Source organism: Balaenoptera borealis, assembly GCF_965194805.1.
Source record: "Balaenoptera borealis genome assembly, chromosome: 20".
In the NCBI taxonomy this organism is placed as follows: Eukaryota; Metazoa; Chordata; class Mammalia; order Artiodactyla; family Balaenopteridae; genus Balaenoptera; species Balaenoptera borealis.
This window is the reverse complement of record NC_138879.1, coordinates 54,331,107-54,350,101: the sequence shown is the minus strand read 5'-3', so window position 1 is coordinate 54,350,101 and position 18,995 is coordinate 54,331,107. Positions and strand designations below refer to the sequence as shown.

General features: G+C 45.4%; 1 protein-coding gene across 5 annotated transcripts in view; it reads right to left on the bottom strand.

The window, feature by feature from the left end:
- The window catches only part of GLP2R (glucagon like peptide 2 receptor), a 55,706-nt gene that overhangs the window by 26,519 nt on the left and 10,192 nt on the right, over positions 1 to 18,995 (bottom strand). For 2 of the 5 annotated variants that reach the window (XM_082373286.1, XM_082373285.1), the window contains exons 4-11: positions 18,508 to 18,595; positions 16,456 to 16,560; positions 13,789 to 13,928; positions 8,922 to 9,028; positions 6,776 to 6,929; positions 4,216 to 4,375; positions 3,120 to 3,180; positions 393 to 462 (exon numbers count right to left, since the gene is read on the bottom strand). In XM_082373286.1, coding sequence (XP_082229412.1) covers positions 393 to 462; positions 3,120 to 3,180; positions 4,216 to 4,375; positions 6,776 to 6,929; positions 8,922 to 9,028; positions 13,789 to 13,928; positions 16,456 to 16,560; positions 18,508 to 18,595 — 885 coding nt within the window. Of the gene's footprint in view, positions 1 to 392; positions 463 to 3,119; positions 3,181 to 4,215; positions 4,376 to 6,775; positions 6,930 to 8,921; positions 9,029 to 13,788; positions 16,561 to 18,314; positions 18,596 to 18,995 lie in introns of those variants that run through there. The other 3 variants (XM_082373288.1, XM_082373287.1, XM_082373289.1) reach the window with 3 other exon arrangements.

Genomic DNA, 18,995 nt, shown 5'->3' with positions numbered 1-18,995 from the left:
CCCCAGCGTTTGTGCACATCATAGCCGGTTGACATGAGGTCACTGAGCTGATTACGGGTTTCTCTACATAGTTCGAAAACCCAGAGAGAAGGAGGCTTATAGTGTAAGCCTGGATTTAGGTACTGAACCAGAACAAGGAGAAGTTTCTTTTTGGGGGGTAGGGGGGATAATATGGCACACTTACTTCTGCCATGACATGACACCGAGGAGGAGTTTCTTACTTGCTTCTTCTCATTCAACAGATCCTACTCACAGCTCAGCGTCTCCATCTCAAGGGATCTGGCCCAGGTTCACTCTGAGCCAGAGAATCTGGTGGGTGGCAGAGGAGGGGACAGGGTCCTCCACAGCTGCTGAGCTCAGAGAGGAAAGAGGGTGGGTGGGATGGTCCTCACCGTTACACAAAGCAGCATGGGTCCTCGGATGATCCACCAGATATTCTTATTCCTGTTGGTTCCCCAGCACCTATGGCAAAGAGCGAGCAGTAAAAGAAGACTTGCGTTTGAGACAAGGCTGAAGGTAAAGGGCCTGTACCCTCGGAAGAAGGATGCTCACGCTCAAGGCTCACTTGGGAGGGGGGAGGGGGGAGGGGGGAGGGGGGGGAGGGGGAGGGGGGAGGAGGGCCCAAATCCCTTCCTATTTGGTTGATCCTGTGGGCTTTTTTTTTTTTTTTTAACCAGAAAAGTGGTCTTCGTGCTAATAGCTTGGTGTGTATCCTTCCACATTTTTCTCCGTGTTCATACAAACATGAATTCTTAATTCTACAGGCACACCTCATTTTACTGTGCTTCATTTTATTGCACTTCGCAGATATTGTGTTTTTTACAAATTGAAGGTTTGTGCAATCAGTTTGACGTTTGTGCGTCGGGCAAGTCTGTAGGCACTATCTTCCAAAGGCATTTGCTCACTTCGTGTCTCTGTGTCACATTTTGGTTAATTCTTGCAATATTTTAAAGCTTTTCATTGTTATTATATTTGTTATGGCGATCTGTGATCAGTGATCTTTGATGTTACTATGGTAATTGTTTTGGGGTGCCATGATCTGTGCCCATATGAGATGGTGAACTTAATAAATGTGTGTTTTCTGACTGCTTCACCAACCGGCCGTTCCCCTATCTCTGTCCCTCTCCTCAGGCCTCCCTAATTCCCCGAGACACAGAAATATTGAAATTAGGCCAATTAGTAACCCTACAAAGGCCTCTAAGTGTTCAAGTGAAAGGAAGAGTGACACATCCCTCATTTTAAATCAAATGTTAGAAATGATTAAGCTTAGTGAGGAAGGCATGTCGAAAGCTGAGATTGGCTGAAAGCTAGGGTTCTTGCAGCAAACAGTTCTTGAATACTTTTAGCTCACTGTTGGGAGAAACTGCTCAGAAAAAAAAAAGATTCCTTTCAAAAATATGACTGCTCATTGACAATGCACTGGTGACCCAAGAGCTCTGATGGAGATGTACAATGAGATTAATGTTGTTTTCATGCCTGCTAACACAACATTCATTCTGTAGCCCATGGATCAAGGAGTAATTGTTACTTTCAAGTCTTACTATTTAACAAATACATTTTGTAAGGCTATAGCTGCTGTAGATGCTGACTCCTCTGATGGATCTGGGTAAAGTAAGTTGAAAACCTTCAGGAAAAGATTCACCATTCTAGACGCTATTAAGAACATTCATGATTCATGGGAAGAGGTCAAAAAGAAACATTAACAGGACTGTGGAAGAAGTTGATTCCAACCTTGATGGATGACTTTGAGGGGTTCAAGACTTCAATGGATGAACTAACTGCAAATGTGGTGGAAATAGCAAGAGAGCTAGAATTAGAACTGGATCCCGAAGGTGTGACTGAATTGCTGCCATCTCATCATAAAACTAAACCGATGAGGAGTTGCTTCTTATGGATGAGCAAAGGAAGTGGTTTTCTGAGATGGAATCTACTCCTGGCGAAGACGTTGTGAAGATTGTTGGAAAGACAACAAAGGATTTAGAAGATTACATAAAATAAGTTGATAAAGCAGCAGCAGGGTTTGAAAGGATTGACTCCAATCTTGAAAGAAGTTCTTCCATGGATAAGATGCCATCAAATAGCGTGCATGCTACAGAGAAATCGTACATAAAAGGAAAAATAGATGTGGCAAACGTCGTCATTTTGTCTTATTTTAGGAAATTGCTGCAGACACTCCAACCTGCAGCAACCACCGCTCTGATCAGTCAGCAGCCATCCAGAACCTCCACCAGCAGAAAGATTACGACTCACTGAAGCCTCAGATGACGGTTAGCATTTTTTTTAGCAATAAAGTATTTTTAATCAAGATTTTTTTTAAGACATAATGCTACAGCACACTTAATAGTATACAGTAGCCCACGGATCAAGGAGTAATTGCTACTTTCAAGTCTTACTATTTAACAAATAGTTAACAAATATTTAACAAATACACAGTATAGTGTAAACATAGCTTTCACATGTACTGGGAAACCAAAACATTCACGTGACTCGCTTTATTGAGATATTCACTTTATTGTGGTGGCCTGAACTGAACCCACAATATCTCCAAGGTATGTCTGTGTAGGGGGTTTTTGGTGGTAACTATTTGGAGGGAAAGAAATGGAATTACTGACACACATTATGCAGCAACAAGCTTAACAACACGCTGTTGAGGTTTAGTCCCTAAAAGCCAAAAGGTACAGAACTAACTTGTTTTTTCAGTAGTTTTATAATAGTCCACTATATAGGTATGCCACAATTTGTTTGATGATTCCCCTGTTGATGGATGTTCAGGGATTTTTTTTGTTTGATTGGGTTTTGCCTTTTTTCGCCCACTGTGAATGCCATAACCATTCTTGTACCTATATTTGTATATACCCAGGGTCGCTGCTAACCTAAGCAGCCAATTTTTGTACTAATTTGTGCTAATTTTGTGTTTATTTGCATGTGTAACTAAATTAATAGACTAATTTCTACAAGAAAGGTATTTGATTCTTTTATCTACATACTTAAGTATATTCTAGATGACCAAAATGGAAGGGAGTGGATATTCTCTTTGGGAAAATAGTATATTTCCTTATATTGGGGCCTATCTGGGAATGGCGAGCTCATGGAAATGTAAAAAGAGGTGAATTACCTACCCTGTGTTCTCCAGCTGAGCACGGGCGACGCTCCAGGGTACCACGAAGAGCACCGGGAAGGCTGGGAGAAAACACGGAAATGGAGTCAAGGGCTGGCTGGCCACACTTGCCTACTGCCTACACTACCCTGATGGGCCAAGCACAGCTGGTTGAAACTTATAAAAACCCAAACATCATAGAATTGGGGACAGTGAGAGCTGGAGAGGCCTACAGTGGCACAGGGCCATTGATTGAGAAACCAGGAAGCAGAGAGGAGGACAGATTTGCCACATGCCACAGAGCAGCTTAGAGTAAATCCAAAGACAATTCTCAAACCGCCTGAATCACTGGCCAAAATTATGCCCTCTGAATGTCGCAGTCTCAACTTCCCCAAGAGTTTGTGGCAACAGGGGTTCCAGACCTCATCTTGGAGACTTAGTTGGCACATGGACTGAATGTTTGTGTCCCCTCCTAATTCATATGTTGAAGCCCTAACCCCCAACGTGATGACATTTGGAGACGAGACCTTTGGAGGTAATTAGGTTTAGATGAGGTGTGTGTAGGGGGTGGTCATCGTGATAGGATAAGTGTCCATATAAGAGGAGACCAGAGAGCTCTCTTTCTCTCTCTCGCTCTCTCTCCCCCCGCCATGATGTGAGGCTACAGCAAGAAGGCAGCTGTCTGCAAGCCAGGAAGGGGACCTTCATCAGAACTCAACCATCCCGGCACTGTGATCTCACAGTTCCCAGCCTCCAGAAATAAACATCTGTGTTTCAAGCCACAGAGACTATGGTATTTTGTTATGGCAGCCCTAGTAGATGAATACAGTTGGGGACAGGGTAGGAGGAATGTCATCTGAGTCTACCAAAACCTTCCCAAGTTTCGAACGTGTGCATGGGTCTACAGCACTTATGTCTACATGCGTGTATACGTGTGCATGGGAGTGCGTGCACACTCACACACACACACCCCTCTTTTCAGAGTCTCTTGTGATTGAGGGGTTATCTGTCCCAAAAACCTCCCTCCCGTTGGTCCCTAACTCCAACCAAAAGCTCTATTGGGCTCCCACTTTCTGATAGGTCCCCAGGAGAAGCGGCTGGGGGTTCAGGTCACTCACCCCAACCCACCAGCAGGTATCTGGGCCACAGCCGCCTTTCCGAAAGCACGATGGGCTCCAGGAGCGTGTGGAGGTAAAGGCCTTCAACCAGCAGCCATGAGTAATTGGCACCCACGAAGTAGTGCAGGAGAACCTGGGCCGAGCGGCAGGAAGTGGACACCTGCAGAGGACAGAGCACATGGGGGTGAGTCCAGGCTCCCTCAGCATATGGACCCCCCCAGGGTGGAGAAGGGCCCCCACATGCACAGCCCCTCCCTCTGAGCTCCCCTCTCTCCCAAACCCTTGCTGACCATCTCAGAGAGGTTGGCAACAATATAAAAATATGGGGGCTTCATGTAGGTTTTAAAGCCCAGCTTCTTGACATCCTAGACATTTTTAGACAAAGACAAGGAGAATTCATCATCAGCAATTTCCATAAAGAAAGCACTGAAAAAATTTTTTAAAAATTAAAAAAAGAAAGCACTGAAAGGTATGTCTTCTCAGTTCAATTAAGCAAGGTACCAATAATTTTAAAATCTTCATATAACTAGAAATGAGGACATAGACTTCTAAATAATTCATGAATCAAAAAAGAAATGATAATAGAAATTAGAAATTATTCCTGAACTGAATGTATGGAGAATACTGCATATCAAAACTTGGGGCATGGGCTTCCCTGGTGGCGCAGTGGTTGAGAATCTGCCTGCCAATGCAGGGGACACGGGTTCGAGCCCTGGTCTGGGAAGATCCCACATGCCACGGAGCAACTAGGCACGTGAGCCACAACTACTGAGCCTGCGCGTCTGGAGCCTGTGCTCCGCAACAAGAGAGGCTGCAATAGTGAGAGGCCCGCGCACCGCGATGAAGAGTGGCCCTCGCTTGCCGCAACTAGAGAAAGCCCTCGCACAGAAACGGAGACCCAACACAGCCAAAAATAAATAAATAAATAAAAAAGAAAAAAAAAAGTGTGAGCTACTAATAATAACTACCATCCTGTAGGAAAATCCAAATGAATGTCTCCATTATTTAAAAAAAAAAACAAAAAAATCTTGGGGCATGCAGCTAGGATGAATTTTACAACTAGAATGAAATTTACAAACTCAAATGCCTTTATTAAGAAAGAAAAAGGCTGAAAGTCACTTACCTTAAATATGTCAAAAATGTTAGAAAAAGAACAGCAAAATAAAGCCAAAGAAAGTACGTGGGAGGAAATAATAAAGATAATAGCAGAAATCAATGAAATAGAGGACATAAGATAAAGAGAATCAACAATGCCAAAAGTTTGTTCTTTGAAAAGTCCAGTAAAATTGAGAAACTTTAGCAAGGATTATCAAGGGGGGAGAAAAGAGAGTGAGGGTACAAATAATATCAAGAACGAAAAAGGAATACCACAATAGATGTAACAGACCTTAAAAAGATCTTAAGGGAATATAAACAATATGCCAATAAATTTGAAAAGCTAGATGAAGTAGACAAATTCCTAGAAAAACACATTACTACAGCTGACACCAGAAGAAACAGAAAATCTCAATGTAATAGTCCTAATTAATCCATAATTAAAAGCCTTGCAATAAAGAAAACTCTGGGCCCAAATGGCTTCACTAGGGTAATCTATCAAACATTTAAGGAAGAAATAATACCCATCTTAAACAAATTCTTCCAGAGAAGTGAGAAAGAGATAATTTGTCTTGAGAAGTCAGCATAAACTTTATGCTGATAAAGGCAGTACCTGATAAAACCTGATAAAGGCAGTACAAACATACCTCGTATATTGTACTTTGCCTTATTGGGCTGCTCAGATACCGTGTTTTTTACAAACTGAAGGTTTGTGGCAACCCCATGTTGTCAGATGATGGTTAGCATTTTTTAGCAATGAAGTATTTTTAAATTAAGGTATGTACATTATTTTTTTAGACACAATGCTATTGCACACTTAACAGACTATAGTATAGTGTACGCATAACTTTTACATGCACTGGGAAACCAAAAAATTCATGTGAGTTGCCTTATTGAGATATTTGCTTTACTATAGTGGTCCGGAACCAAACCACAGTATCTCCAAGGTATGCCCGTACAAGAAAAGAAAATTACTCCTGAATGTAGATGAGGAACTGCTGAACAAAACACAGTGTTAGCAAACAGTCCAGCAGGAGGGGAGAGAGATGACTATATCAGGACCTAGTTGGATTTCTTCCAGGAGTGCAAGGTAGTTTGACAGGTTACTGCATTCATTATTAACAGGATAAAGGAAAAACCATCTCAACATATGTAGAAATGCTTTACTGCTGTAAAACACAGTAATAATTTTAAAAGGTTGATCTGGTCCATTTCTTTTGTCTACAGGTGAAGAAATTTTCCACCCATTGGGTGTAAAGCAGCCTCTCAGTGAAATTTTCCGCTACTGATTTCCTTTACCTGCCCCATTCTCAGGAGGTTGAGTTTTTTTTCAAAGTTAGGTGATGCATCTCTAACCAGAGAGACTGACACCTCTTTCTCTCTCTCTTCTCCTCCCCAGCCTCGCCTTCTTGCAGTTCCCAGTACTGATGCACCAGGTCGAGGCCAACGGTAAGGAAGGACATACCTCTGACATGTAGGACATCCACTCTTTCTCACTGTCGGGCCTCTTAGAGTAAGAGTTGTAGAAGATGACGTCTTTCACCAGCACAGCCAGGGCTCTCAGGATGAAAGAGGCAAACAAGTTCATGTGGATATAGTTGCGTGTGCAGTGGAGTTTTCTGTGCAAGGAGAAAACCGAGTGTCTTCCCTCAGAAAAGAATGGCTCAGACCAACAGGTGTGTGCCTGAAACCTGTGTATCTGTCACTGAAGGGCACAGGTTCAGAGTGTAGTCTCCAGAGCTGGATAGCTGGCATAAAGGATCTTTTCTCTCTGTGCCTCATTTTCCTCATGTGTAAGATGGAGAGAATAACAGCTATCATCTATAGAATGCTCAACATGCCAGGCTATGTTCCAAGCTATTTGCCTGTGGGTACTTATGGGTATCCTTACTCCTTACAGCTCCCAACATTACAAATGGGGGAATTGAGGCAGAAAGCTTAAGTCCAAAGTCCCAGAGCAGTAAGTGGCAGAGCTGAGATTTAGACCCAGAAACTCTGAGGTCAATATATGGCTCTCCGAGACTCTACTCCCTGTAAGAACAAGGGCACTCACCACAGAGGGCTGCAGGAAGATTCAACCAGTTAATGGGTGAAAAGTGCTCACACAGTACCTGGCACTTAAGTGCCTGGAAAATATCAGCTTTCGTGACCTCCCTCACCCAGCTGGGGCCTCCTGTGCCGGCTGATGTAAAACTGCATCCGCGGTCTCTCTAGCGAAAGGACCTTTTCCATCACTGTGCTCTCAGAGCCCTGCCTATGCCCCTGTGCAGCATATGTCTGTCCAGTCCTGCCTTGCTTTAGAGCTATTATTACTTTTTTAGTTTCCAAAAAGATTTGGGCGGGTCTTTGTGTTTTACCATTTATGCACCCTTCTCCCTAGACTGGGCCCAGAGCCAGAGACAACATGGACACGTGGTCGACCCAGGCTCTGCTAAAGTTACTTCCTCCAGGGCCAGGCAGTTATTTTCTCCTGGCCTGGTTCTGGGACTTTGGGAAGGCGAGTGGAGGAGGTCACAGATAGCAGAGGGCACAGGCTGTGGAATTCTCTCCCATTGTTCGATCATTGTTCTCCCAGTGGGGTAAGTGGTCATGACTCCGCTCTCCGCTCTAGGACCTCAAGAACACCATGGGATTGAGGGGTGAGGTGGGGCCAGCCCTGGGCCTCGCAGAGCCCAGGTGGGAGCTGCTCTGGAATTAGCATCCAGGTCTCCAGGGTCCCCATCCAGGTCTCCACATCTGCATCGAATGCTCATTCTGCCACATTACACTCCGTGATGTTCCTGAATGGACCAAGACCAGGAGACAGCCTTGGAGGGCTCCCTAGGGGGTCTACAAATATCTCACTCGGGTCGTTTCTAAAAACGTGATTTCGTAAAATGCATTCAGGTTTTGGATTCTGAAAGACAGTAGAAGGGAGTGAAAATGCTCAGGCTCTGGACCGCCCGGTGTGATCCTGGCTCCATCACTTGCCAGCTGTGTGATTGTGAGCAAGTCACGTCATCTCTCCATATTTCAGTTAACTCACTTATAAAATGGGGTAATAATAAGGCTAATCTCCTAGGATTAGAATTCATCTTAATTCTGATTAGAAAGAGACTTAAATGACTTGATGCATGTAATGTGCTTAGAACGGTGCCTGGCACCAATGAAGCACTCAAATGATTGATGGCTAATTGGAGTCCGAGGGCCCTGGATTAAAACCCCAGCTCTCCCACTCACTAATTCGTTTTGGGGAAGTTTCTTAATCTCATCCATAAAAATAATGCATCTGGTAGAGCTGTGGTGAGAAGGGGCTGTGGTAGTAATGGGTGTAACTAGGAATTTAGACCAGGGCTGGGCAGAGGTCATCTAATCCAAAAGAGGCAAAAGCAGAGTTAGGAGTCCCAGATTCCAGTCCTAGCTGTGCTTTGCGACCTGGGGTGACTCAGTGTCCTTCTCTGGACCTCTGAGATCCCTTTCCTTTGCCTACAAAATGGGATGGATCTCTCGGATCCCTTCCAGCTCTGAGGAGCCGTGAGATCATCCAGCCCAGTCTCCTGCCTTCTAAAGGGAGCCAACGAGCACGTGCCTGGGTACCTGTCTGAACATGTGACAGCAGAAGTTCCACTCACCGAAGAAACAAGAGGAGGGTGAGAGCCAGGAAGAGGGAGACGATGGAGAGGGAGTACCCCACAGTGTACAACAGCTGCAAGGTCGACAGCAAGGCGCGGTGTTCCACCTGAACGCAGAGAAAGAGCAGGTGTGACCGCCAAGCCAGGCAGCTATGGTGTCCAACCCCCTCTCCATGCCTCGAACCCTAGTAGACCTGTTTACACCACAGCTCTCTGGCACATCTCAGAGTTCGAGGAACCTTCATGAATGAAGAGCCCACTGGGGGTCTCACCTCCATGGCTGGTCCCACTGCCCAGCAGTGATGCACTGAGATTCACAATATCATAGGAGCATCGTGCCCAGGACAAGAGGACATCTTGGGAATGAGGACAGGTTCTTTGCCCCCAAGCGTGCTGTCCCTAGAGCATCGGGGTCCCTGTCTCTGGAAGACAGGGCCGGGTTTCCATCGGGATGTCTCCTTCCTAAAGTAACTTTTCATAGATGATCTCTTTAAGAAAGACCCACTAAAACACTGGAATATTTTCCCTGAGTCCCAGGATACCCTGATTGTGAACAGAGGTTAGTTTACTGGCAATTCTGTTATTAAGTGTGATTTTCCAAAGGAGATCCCATCTTCTCACTCAATCCACTGTGCATATAGCCATCGAGATTATGTTTCTGAATAAGTTTTTGCACAAGAACCCATAGTAAATACGTATTACCTGCTAGGTTATGCCTAAACTTCTCTGCATAACTCTTTCATCAGCTTTACTGAAGTATAATTGGGGTACAATAAGCTGCACATATTTAAAGTGGTGAATTTGGACATGAATATATCTGTGATTTCATCACCACATTCAAGATCATGAACATTTCCATCACCTCCCGAAAGTTTCCTGTGACCCTTCGTAATTCATCCCCTCTCACTATCCCTTGCCTTTAGAGAGTAGTTTGCATTTTCTAAAATGTTATATAAATGGAATCTTATAATAGTCTATTTTTTGTCAGGCTTGTTTCCCTCAGAATAATTAGAGATTCATCCATGTCATAGCATGTACCAATAGTTCATTCCTTGGCTATTGTCAAAAAGGCAAGAAATAACAAGTGTTGGTGAGAATGTGGAGAAAAGCAAGCCCTCCTACACCGTTGATGGGAATGCAAACTGGTGCAGTCATTATGGAAAACAGTATGGAGATTCCTTCCAAAAATTAAGACTAGAACTACCATTTGATCCAGCTATCCCACTTCTTGATATTGATCCAAAGAATACAAAAACACTAATTCAAAAAGATATATGCACTCTTACGTTCATTACTTACAACAGCCAAGATATGGAAACACCCTAAGCGCCCAGCAACAGCTGAGTGGCTAAAGAAGATGCGGTAAATATATACAAGAATACTACTCGGCCATAAAAAAGATGAAATCTTGCCATTTGCAAAAACATGGATGAACCTTGAGGGTATTGTGGTGAGTGAAACAAGTCAGACAGAGAAAGACAAATACTGTATGATTTCACTCATACGTGGAATATAAAAAAATGAACAAAAACAAAAAACAAAATAAACGATCAAACCAAACAAAAACAAACACATATATACAGAGTAGCGGTTACCAGAGGGGGAGGGGCAGGGGGATGGTGAAAAGAGTAAAGGGGATCAACTATATGGCAGTGGATGGAAAGTAAATTTTTGGTAGTGAGCACACTGTAGGGTATACAGAAGTAGCAACAGAATGTTGTCTACATGAAACTTAAATAATGCTGCAGACCAATATTACCTCAATAAAGAGTAAATCTAAAATTTTTTAAAATTTAATAGTTTATTCCTTTTTTATTGCTGAGTAGTATTCCATTGTGAATACACCGCAATTTATTTATGCACTCACCCACCGATGGACATTCGGATTGTTTTCAGAGTTTGGCTCTCACATATAAAGTTGCTCGGAGAATTTCTGTACAACTTTTTATGTGGACATGGGTTTTCATTTCTCTAAGATAAACATCTAGAAATAGAATGATGTGGTAGCATGGTGTACATTTTAACTTTTCAAGAAACTGCCAAACTGTTTTCTAAATAAGTTGTATCAATTTACATTCCCACCAGAGTGCCAGCTGTTTGAGGGTCTACTACCATTTCCTACAATCAGTCTTCTAAATTTTAATCATTCTAATGGGTGTGTAGTAGTACCTTATGGTGGCTTTATTTGCACTTCTCTAATGATTAATGATTTGAGAATCACTCCGTGTGCATATTTGCCATCTGTATATTTTATTTAGTAAAGTATCTGTTGAAATATTCGGCCACCTTTTAAATTGGATTGTTGGTCTTAATTTTGAATTGTAAATCTTCTTTATATATTCTAGATATAAATCAGTCAAATACATGTTTTGCCAGTATTTTCTCTCATTTTGTGGCTTGCCTTTTTATTTTTTTAACAGTGTCTTTAAAAGAGCATAAGTTTTTAATTTTGATAAAGTCCAATTTATCAACTTTTTCTTTTACAGTCGTTTCCCGTTATCTGCAGTTTTGCTCTCTGTGGTTTCAGTTACCTGCTGTCAACCTTCGTTCCAAAAATATTAAATGGAAAATTTCAAAAATAAACAATTCATGAATTTTAAATTGTGCGCCATTCTGAGCAGGGTGGTGAAATCTCACACCGCCCCGCTCTGTCCTTCCTGAGCCATGAATCATCCCTCTGTCCAGCATATCCTGCCCGTTAGTCACTTCGTACCTCTTGGTTATTAGCTAGACTGTCTTGGTACAGCAGTACTTGTGTTCAAGTGACCCTTATTTTACTTAATAATGGCCCCGAAGAGTATTGATGCTGGCAATTCGGATGTGCCAAAGAGAAGCCACGAAGTGCTTCCTTTAAGAGAAAAGATGAAAGTTCTCGACTTAATAAGGAAAGAAAAAAAAAATCATATGCTGAGGTTGCTAAGATCTACAGTAAGAACCAATCTTCTACCTGTGAAATTTTAGAGAATTGTGCTAGTCTTGCTGTCACACTTCAAACTGCAAAAGTTATGGCCACAGTGCATGATGAATGCACAGTGAAGATGGAAAAGACATAGTGTGTACAATTTTGAAAGACACACACACACACACACACACACACAATCTCCTTAAAAAAGCACCAGTTAACATGCATAAGGACCCCCAGTGAGTTGTCAGTTGGAAGAACATAACATATCTCGTTTGCCAAAACTCCAAAGGGCATAGATTTACTAACACTAGCCTTTTTTGGGCAAAAATTCAACCCTCTACTAGAAACACAGGTAAACATGGCCAGAAACTTTTTTTTTAAGTATTTGATTTCTTGGAAATATGGCCATTTGCAGAGAGGGGGAGGCAATGCCCGTGTCCTCACTGCTCTAAAGAGAGAAAACTTTACTTCCTGTCTTGGAAAGTGCAGTTTTCCCATCTTGCTTTGCTGTCCCTGTCGGCAGACCTCAGCCCAGAGCAAGCAGCAGGCATCTCACACCTGCTGGTGAATTCCTTGTCACCACCTCTGTTTCCAGTCTCTTCAGAGTCACCTGGGGAGCTTTCCCACCAGTACTGACACCTAGACCCCCACCACACACCCACTGACTCAGAATCTGTGAAACCATTCATTCAATATTTACTAAGTGCCCACTGTATGTAAAGGCTTTTGTGCACCTTTAGCAGCACTAGGCCAGGGGTGGCAGGTATTCTGATATAACTCTGACTTTGTCATTGTCCTCAAGCAGCTTCGTCCAGGAGGGAAGATAAGAAATATATACAAAGTGCACAGTTCACGGCATGCAGTGAGCATGAGTTTGGTGTTGTGAGAAAAGTCAGACAAATTCTTGAGATAAGCTGGATCCAACCCAAGCACAGGTATGATTTTAATACCTTTAAGAGGTGTGACCTGTCACATGGTCTAGGGAACACGGACTTGTGCCAACTCAAGTCAAGTAATAAAGTTAAAAAGAGGTTGAGAAAAAAAAAAAAAAAAAAGAGGTTGAGAAAAAATTCCCTGCGGAGGTAGAGGATCTGATGGAAGGTTCTTCATGCCTCATGGGAAGATGTGATAGACAAGAGAGCCAAGGATGGGCCAGTTCCCACTGGGAAGGAACCACAGACATGATATGACGATTTACTGCCCAGCGAACAGGCTGGACCCTGGTGACGGAGCCAGCACTCTTACTTACATCGTGGCGACGAGGGGTCAGGCTCTCTCCAGAGAACTGTATGTCTATCAACTCTTTCAGCCCTCACACGGTACACGCAATAAATACACTCTGCTGGGGATGGACGGGGAAGCAGAGGCACAGAGCAGTGAAGGGTGGGGTATAAACAGCTAGGGAGCAAAGACTCTGGACGTGAAGTCGGGCTGCCAGGCCCTTGGCCTTGAGCTTGTACCCCGGATGCTAGGTGTGTGTCCCTCAGGACACACTGCCTCCTGCCACCACCAAGTCTACATGTTAGGAGGGGGCAGATGCCAGAGAATGTCAGAGAGTGACAGGTGCTGTAAAGGCTGGGGGGAGTGGTAGAAAGTGACCATGGAGACCATTCTCCATGGGGTGGCCTTGGAAGACTTCACTTGGAAGGAGACATTGAACTTGAAATGTGACTGATGGGAAGGAGAAGCCACAGAAGAGCCGGGGAAAGTGTTCCAGGCGGAAGGAACAGCAAGCACAGAGGCTGGGGCTCCTTCCCTGAGAGGTTCACGTCTCATCCCAGCAGCAGAAGGGATTCTGCGGCTGCCGTCCGGGTTGCTGTTTTGGGTGACGGAGGACCTTCCCAGGTGAGTCTGGGGCAGGCGCACTGGGGGCGGGCTCTTTGTGTGGCCCCTGTTGCGGGGACCCCGGCAGAGGTTGGTTTGGGCCGCAGGGCCCGTCCTCACCGAGCCCAGCTGACTCACTTTTTGTTTGAAGCTGTGGTCCTCCGCGCATTCGGAGTTGTCCTGCCAAATATCTGTGGAGTTCTCCAGCGTCTGCCAAGTGCCCTGAGAAAGGCAGTATCTGTAGGCCCTTCCTGAGTTCTCTGAAAGTAAACACAGCTCTGGGGGAAAGGTCAGAACACGCAGCCCGTTCCCCGAGCACGTGGGAAGGCCCTCATCCTCACCGCAAAGCTGTGGAAAATCCCAGGGAAAAGGAATTTTCACTTCCCCTTCTGGAGGCTCATAGCATCCTTGCTGTTTATTTAGGATGGAAAGAAAAACACGGAAGCCTCTACATCTCATAACAAACCATGTTCCGTTAATGTCTGCTGTGTTTACCCAAAGTCCCCGGAGCTGGAACGGTCCCTCGTGACTCAGAGATGTGACAGCCCTCCAAGGTGTGGCCCAGCTGGGAGACGCAGACCTGGGGCTTCCTGATGCCCAAGAGGCCGTGTGCCATGAAGAAGAGAGGGCGCTGGACCGAGCCAGCTCTGCCACCTATGAGCTCTGTGGCCTTAGGCAGCGCCTTACCCCTCTCTGTCCCTCAATTCCTGCTTCTGATGACAAGTCTTGACTATCCTATCTCCAATATTTTTCTTTACTCTTTCTTCTTCTTCCCAACCTCTTGCCTCTACCTGTATCCACATCCTCATCCTCTCTTTTTCTGGACCACTGCAGGAGCTTCCAAACTCGCCTCTCTGATCCCCCTCCATCCCTCAGTTCATCAACCACAGGCTACCAGCGTCATCTCCCCAAACCACAAACCCTACGATGTCCTTCTCATGCCTTAACACCTTCACTGGCTCCACATAATCTTTCTCTACGGAGGGGAGTTTAAAGCCTGTAGCATAAAGCAGTTGGCTTCGCGATCAGGCCCCAGCCTCATGGTCAGTCTTCTGTGCCTGTATATTCTCTCCCTTCTCATATTCTAATGCTCCTTCCTCTAATCTCATCCGCAAGAACTCTGCTCCATCCTTTCTTCTCCAAATCCCTCCACTTGTGCCACGTCCTCCTTTGACATCAGGCACCCCATTTGGATTCTAAAAATTTGATGCACACGATGTCGAGGGGAAGAGTCACTTCCTACCTTTTGGGACTCACACTCCCTTGAGTACATTTCAGGAGCCCAGAACCCAATTTTTTTTTAAAAGGCCTTTAACTCAACTTCTTTGTAAGTTTGGATTTTTGATCACTTTTTCTCTTAAAGTGGAATCGACCTGTGTTTTTAGCTCTTGGGAAGGAACAGGTAGACGGTAGGGCTGGGCGATGCTGATCTGTTCCATGTGCCCTCAAGGAGTCGCAGACTTTCGGGTCCTTAAAGCCCTGAAGGAATCCGAGGGGTGTGACCTTGGTGGGGCTCGGCCTCAGCTCCCACTTACGAGGCACCTACTGTGTGGTGGACCCAATGTGTGCCTTCCCATTCATGCCTCAAAACGCCCTTAAGAATCGGCTGTTATTCACTTCACTTTACAAGGAAACCACAGCTTAGAGGGCTCTGGGAACTTTCCCAAAGTCTCAGAGTATAAAGCCCTCCCTCAGGGCTCCTGACTTCAGCAAGCTCTTTCCTCCCCCACTGAACTGACCCCGCTGGTCCAGCAAACTCTCTAGTATCTTCCCTTCAGCTTCACATCCTCAGGCCTTCTGGGCTGATTCCCACTGAATTTCCCCAGATGACAGTTCCATAGAATATGTCACTACTGCTCCCATCCAGAAATGCATCTTCCTTCGAAATTCTCTCTCTTTGCTCTGGAGGCATCAAAATATTGAAACCAAATTTTAACTGATGTGATGATTTCTTGGGCTGAAATTAAGTACCAAATATCACCATCTCTCCTTCTCAGAAACCCATTCTCGGGAATTCCCTGGCGGTCCAGTGGTTAGGACTCCATGCTCTCACTGCCGAGGGCCTGGGTTTGATCCCTGGTTGGGGAACTAAGATCCTGCAAGCCGCGCGGTGTGGCCAAAAAAAAAAAAAAGAAAGAAAGAAAGAAACCCATTCTCATTTTGTTTGGCCTGGAACTTTGTAATCACTGATGTTCCTTGAGAATAGCGGTCTGTTCTTAGATTTGAATTGTTTCACTCCCCACCCGTCCAGAATCACACAACCAGGAGGCTGGGCTGCTGGGGCAGGTGGAGGTCGGTTCTAAGTAATGGTAACTTCAGGGCAAGCTACGGGTAAAATTCCCCATCTAAGTCCCATGGGGCTGAAAAGCACCAATTCGTCCCAACGCTATTGCAAGGGTCGTCTTGATGGCCTTCCTCTCCATCCGAGAAGCAAGAACTGCCCGGATGTCGGCATCCCAGCCTTGCTCCGCATCTCCTTCTCCTCTCCGTGACGGTGATAAGTCTTACTCTCACTGCAGCAAAGTCTGTGGTAGCCAGACTTGGACTCTCAGCTCTTCAAAGAAAAGAGGGGTCTGATATAAACAGAACCTCCAGGCACAGAAGACTTGCAGGAAGACAAGAGAAGAAGCAGAGAGGAAAAGGAAGATGTGTTACTGACAGCTTAGAAGGAGACCTTTCGTGGGAGAAGAGGGCTGGAGAAAAGAACCTGGTTGGAGCCTTCCCCTAACCGCCCCTTGGCTGGTCTGCCCAGGAGGGACCAGCCATAAAGGAAGTGTTAGAAATTGGTAAAATAAGACTTATTACCTTTGCGCCACCAAGGTAAGTATGAAGGGCAGGGAACAGAGACATTTCCTGCAGTGGAATGAGGCCAGCACACATACTGATCAAAGGTCCCGTTACAAACTGTGCCTGCAGAAAGAAGAGGACAAAATAAACTGATGGAGCCCAGAACCCACCTCCCTGGCATCAGAAGCTGGTGTAGGCTGCATAGGGACCAGCAGGGGGCGTCGCACTCTCCAGACGGGTCAAGGATGAGGAGCCACGTGGAGAGGACAGGAATGCTTCATGCAGCCCCACACTGTGGCTCTGTCTACCCAACTTGACCCCTGGCGGTGGTCCAGCCTTTTATGTCAATGTGCACGTCACACTGATTTTGGTTTACTTTACATGAGCTGAACTCTCACAGAAACTCAGGGTCAGGAGGACACTTGGATGTTCAGCCAGCATCTTCTGTCCCATAATTAACTAAATAATTGTCAAACCTTCACCAGTTAGATCCTGGAACACCCTTAATATGAAATGTGCAAAATGACCTGTGGATATAAGGGGATTTGCAGGATCCAGGTCCTTGGTCATGTGTACCTGACGCAAGCACTACCTGGTCAGACTTCTCTGTTTGAAGATTAATCCAATGATCATTATGAAATATTTGGGCACCTCAAACTCAGGGTATGATTTACACCCTGGCACTTGGCAATGAGATGCTACAGACATTAGCCCCACCCTTATGGGCCCCCAGAGTCAAATGAGGGGTTTCAGGCTGGTCCCCAAACATCCGTATTGCAAGCTCCTCACTCCTGGTTACCAAGCATCATTTCCTACCATTGGCTCCCTATTAAGCTAGAACTCGGGGGCCACTCAGGGTGAAGAGCCAGGCTGCTGGTATCGGGACCCTGCCAGCGCAGATCTGCTGGGTTCCGGGCTGGCTCGGGGCACCCTATGGACCTGGTTGCCAAGTGTCAGCTCCCAGCGTGTGGGCGCTCACCTGGCTGAGCTGCCCAAAGCGTGGCACCTGATCAGGAGGACCTGCCCTACTTTGACCTCAGAAAGCAATATTCCTCTAGGCGGGAGTGGTTCCTGCAATGAATCAAGCCTCGGTGGCCGCCCACCTGGCTGAAGGACTATTTAGAGGGAGGAGGGCATAGCTTGGAGGCTGGGACTGCCTTCAGGTCAGGAAAAGGCAGAGAGAGTTTATAGTGTCCTGTCAACCTCCGGGTCCCTGAATGAAATGATCTGAAAGAAGCCAGGAGAACAAGGAGGAGGCAACTTTCATCCACAGTCCCCAGTCTCAGAGGCAGTGGGCCAAGGCTCCTTATTCCTTTCTTTTCTTTAAAAAAAAAAAAAAAAAAGGATCTGGATGTATCCAAAGAGTCAGCATGTAGGCAGGAGAGGCTATGGGCTGACCAAACTATTAACATATTAGCTAGAATGCTCTAAACCTAATGTAGACCAGGATAAGAGAAGTGTTAACACCATGGGAGACCGAAGGACACCCCCCTCAACACAGAGTAGATTCCTGGGTTAATCTACAACAGTGGCTCACGTCATGTGATTAGGTGGTCAGTGTGCTGTGACAGATGGCTTTTATCAAAGATGGCCACACGCATATATATCCCATCTCGCATGCTCTTTTACAATGGAGGCAGGTAGCCTTTCTAACTGTCTGACCCAACTGAACATGGCAGAAGTGACTTCCAAGGCAAGGTCACAAAAGGCAACGTGGCCTCTGGTCATGCTTGTCCTTGCAACCCAGCCACCATGCTGTGAGGAAGCCCAGGCCATATGGAGAGACCACATGGAAGTGTTCCAGCCAACAGCCCCAGCTTGATTCCCAGCATCAAGCAGCACACATGGGCGTGAACCAGGCTTCAGATGAATCCAACCCCTGGCTTTTGAGTCTTCCAGCTAAACTCCAGACGTTGTAGAGCAGACACAAGCCATCTTCAGTGTGCTCTGTCTGAATTCCTGACCCACAGAAACTGTGAGAGATAATAAATCATTGTTATTACTGTTTTAAGCCACGAAGCTTTGGGGCTATTTGTTATACAGCCATAGATAACTGATACATGTACTTACCAGAAGTTTGCTTGAGTAAGTCTCTCAGACACTTCTCTTTGTACTGAGCCCACTTCCGAGTTGTCTCCTCAAGGAGAGATCCCGTAACCTGAGCAGAGAAAACCACGGTGACCCGCAGTTAGCAGCAAGCACAGAGGTGGCCTTGCCGTCATCTCACACCATGATTCTCAAACCTTCCCACTGATGAGTCCATAATGGCCTGCACCTCGAAACAATTTCTTTGGTAACTTATTTCCTATCTTCAAGATACATACACATTTTACATGCGCTCCATAATCTAATCATATTGGGTTTGAAACAAACACAAAAGATGTTTTTCAAAATCTTCAATGAGCTTGACATTTCAAGAGGACGCAATGTGCCCAACCTGACGTTTCACAACCAGCCAGAAGAATAGCTGCATGCTTCTAAGACTCTGTGGATCTCAAAGAGAGGGGCAGTGCACTAAGAGGGCTCAACGGTGGTCAGAGAAGAGCCAGAACAATTGC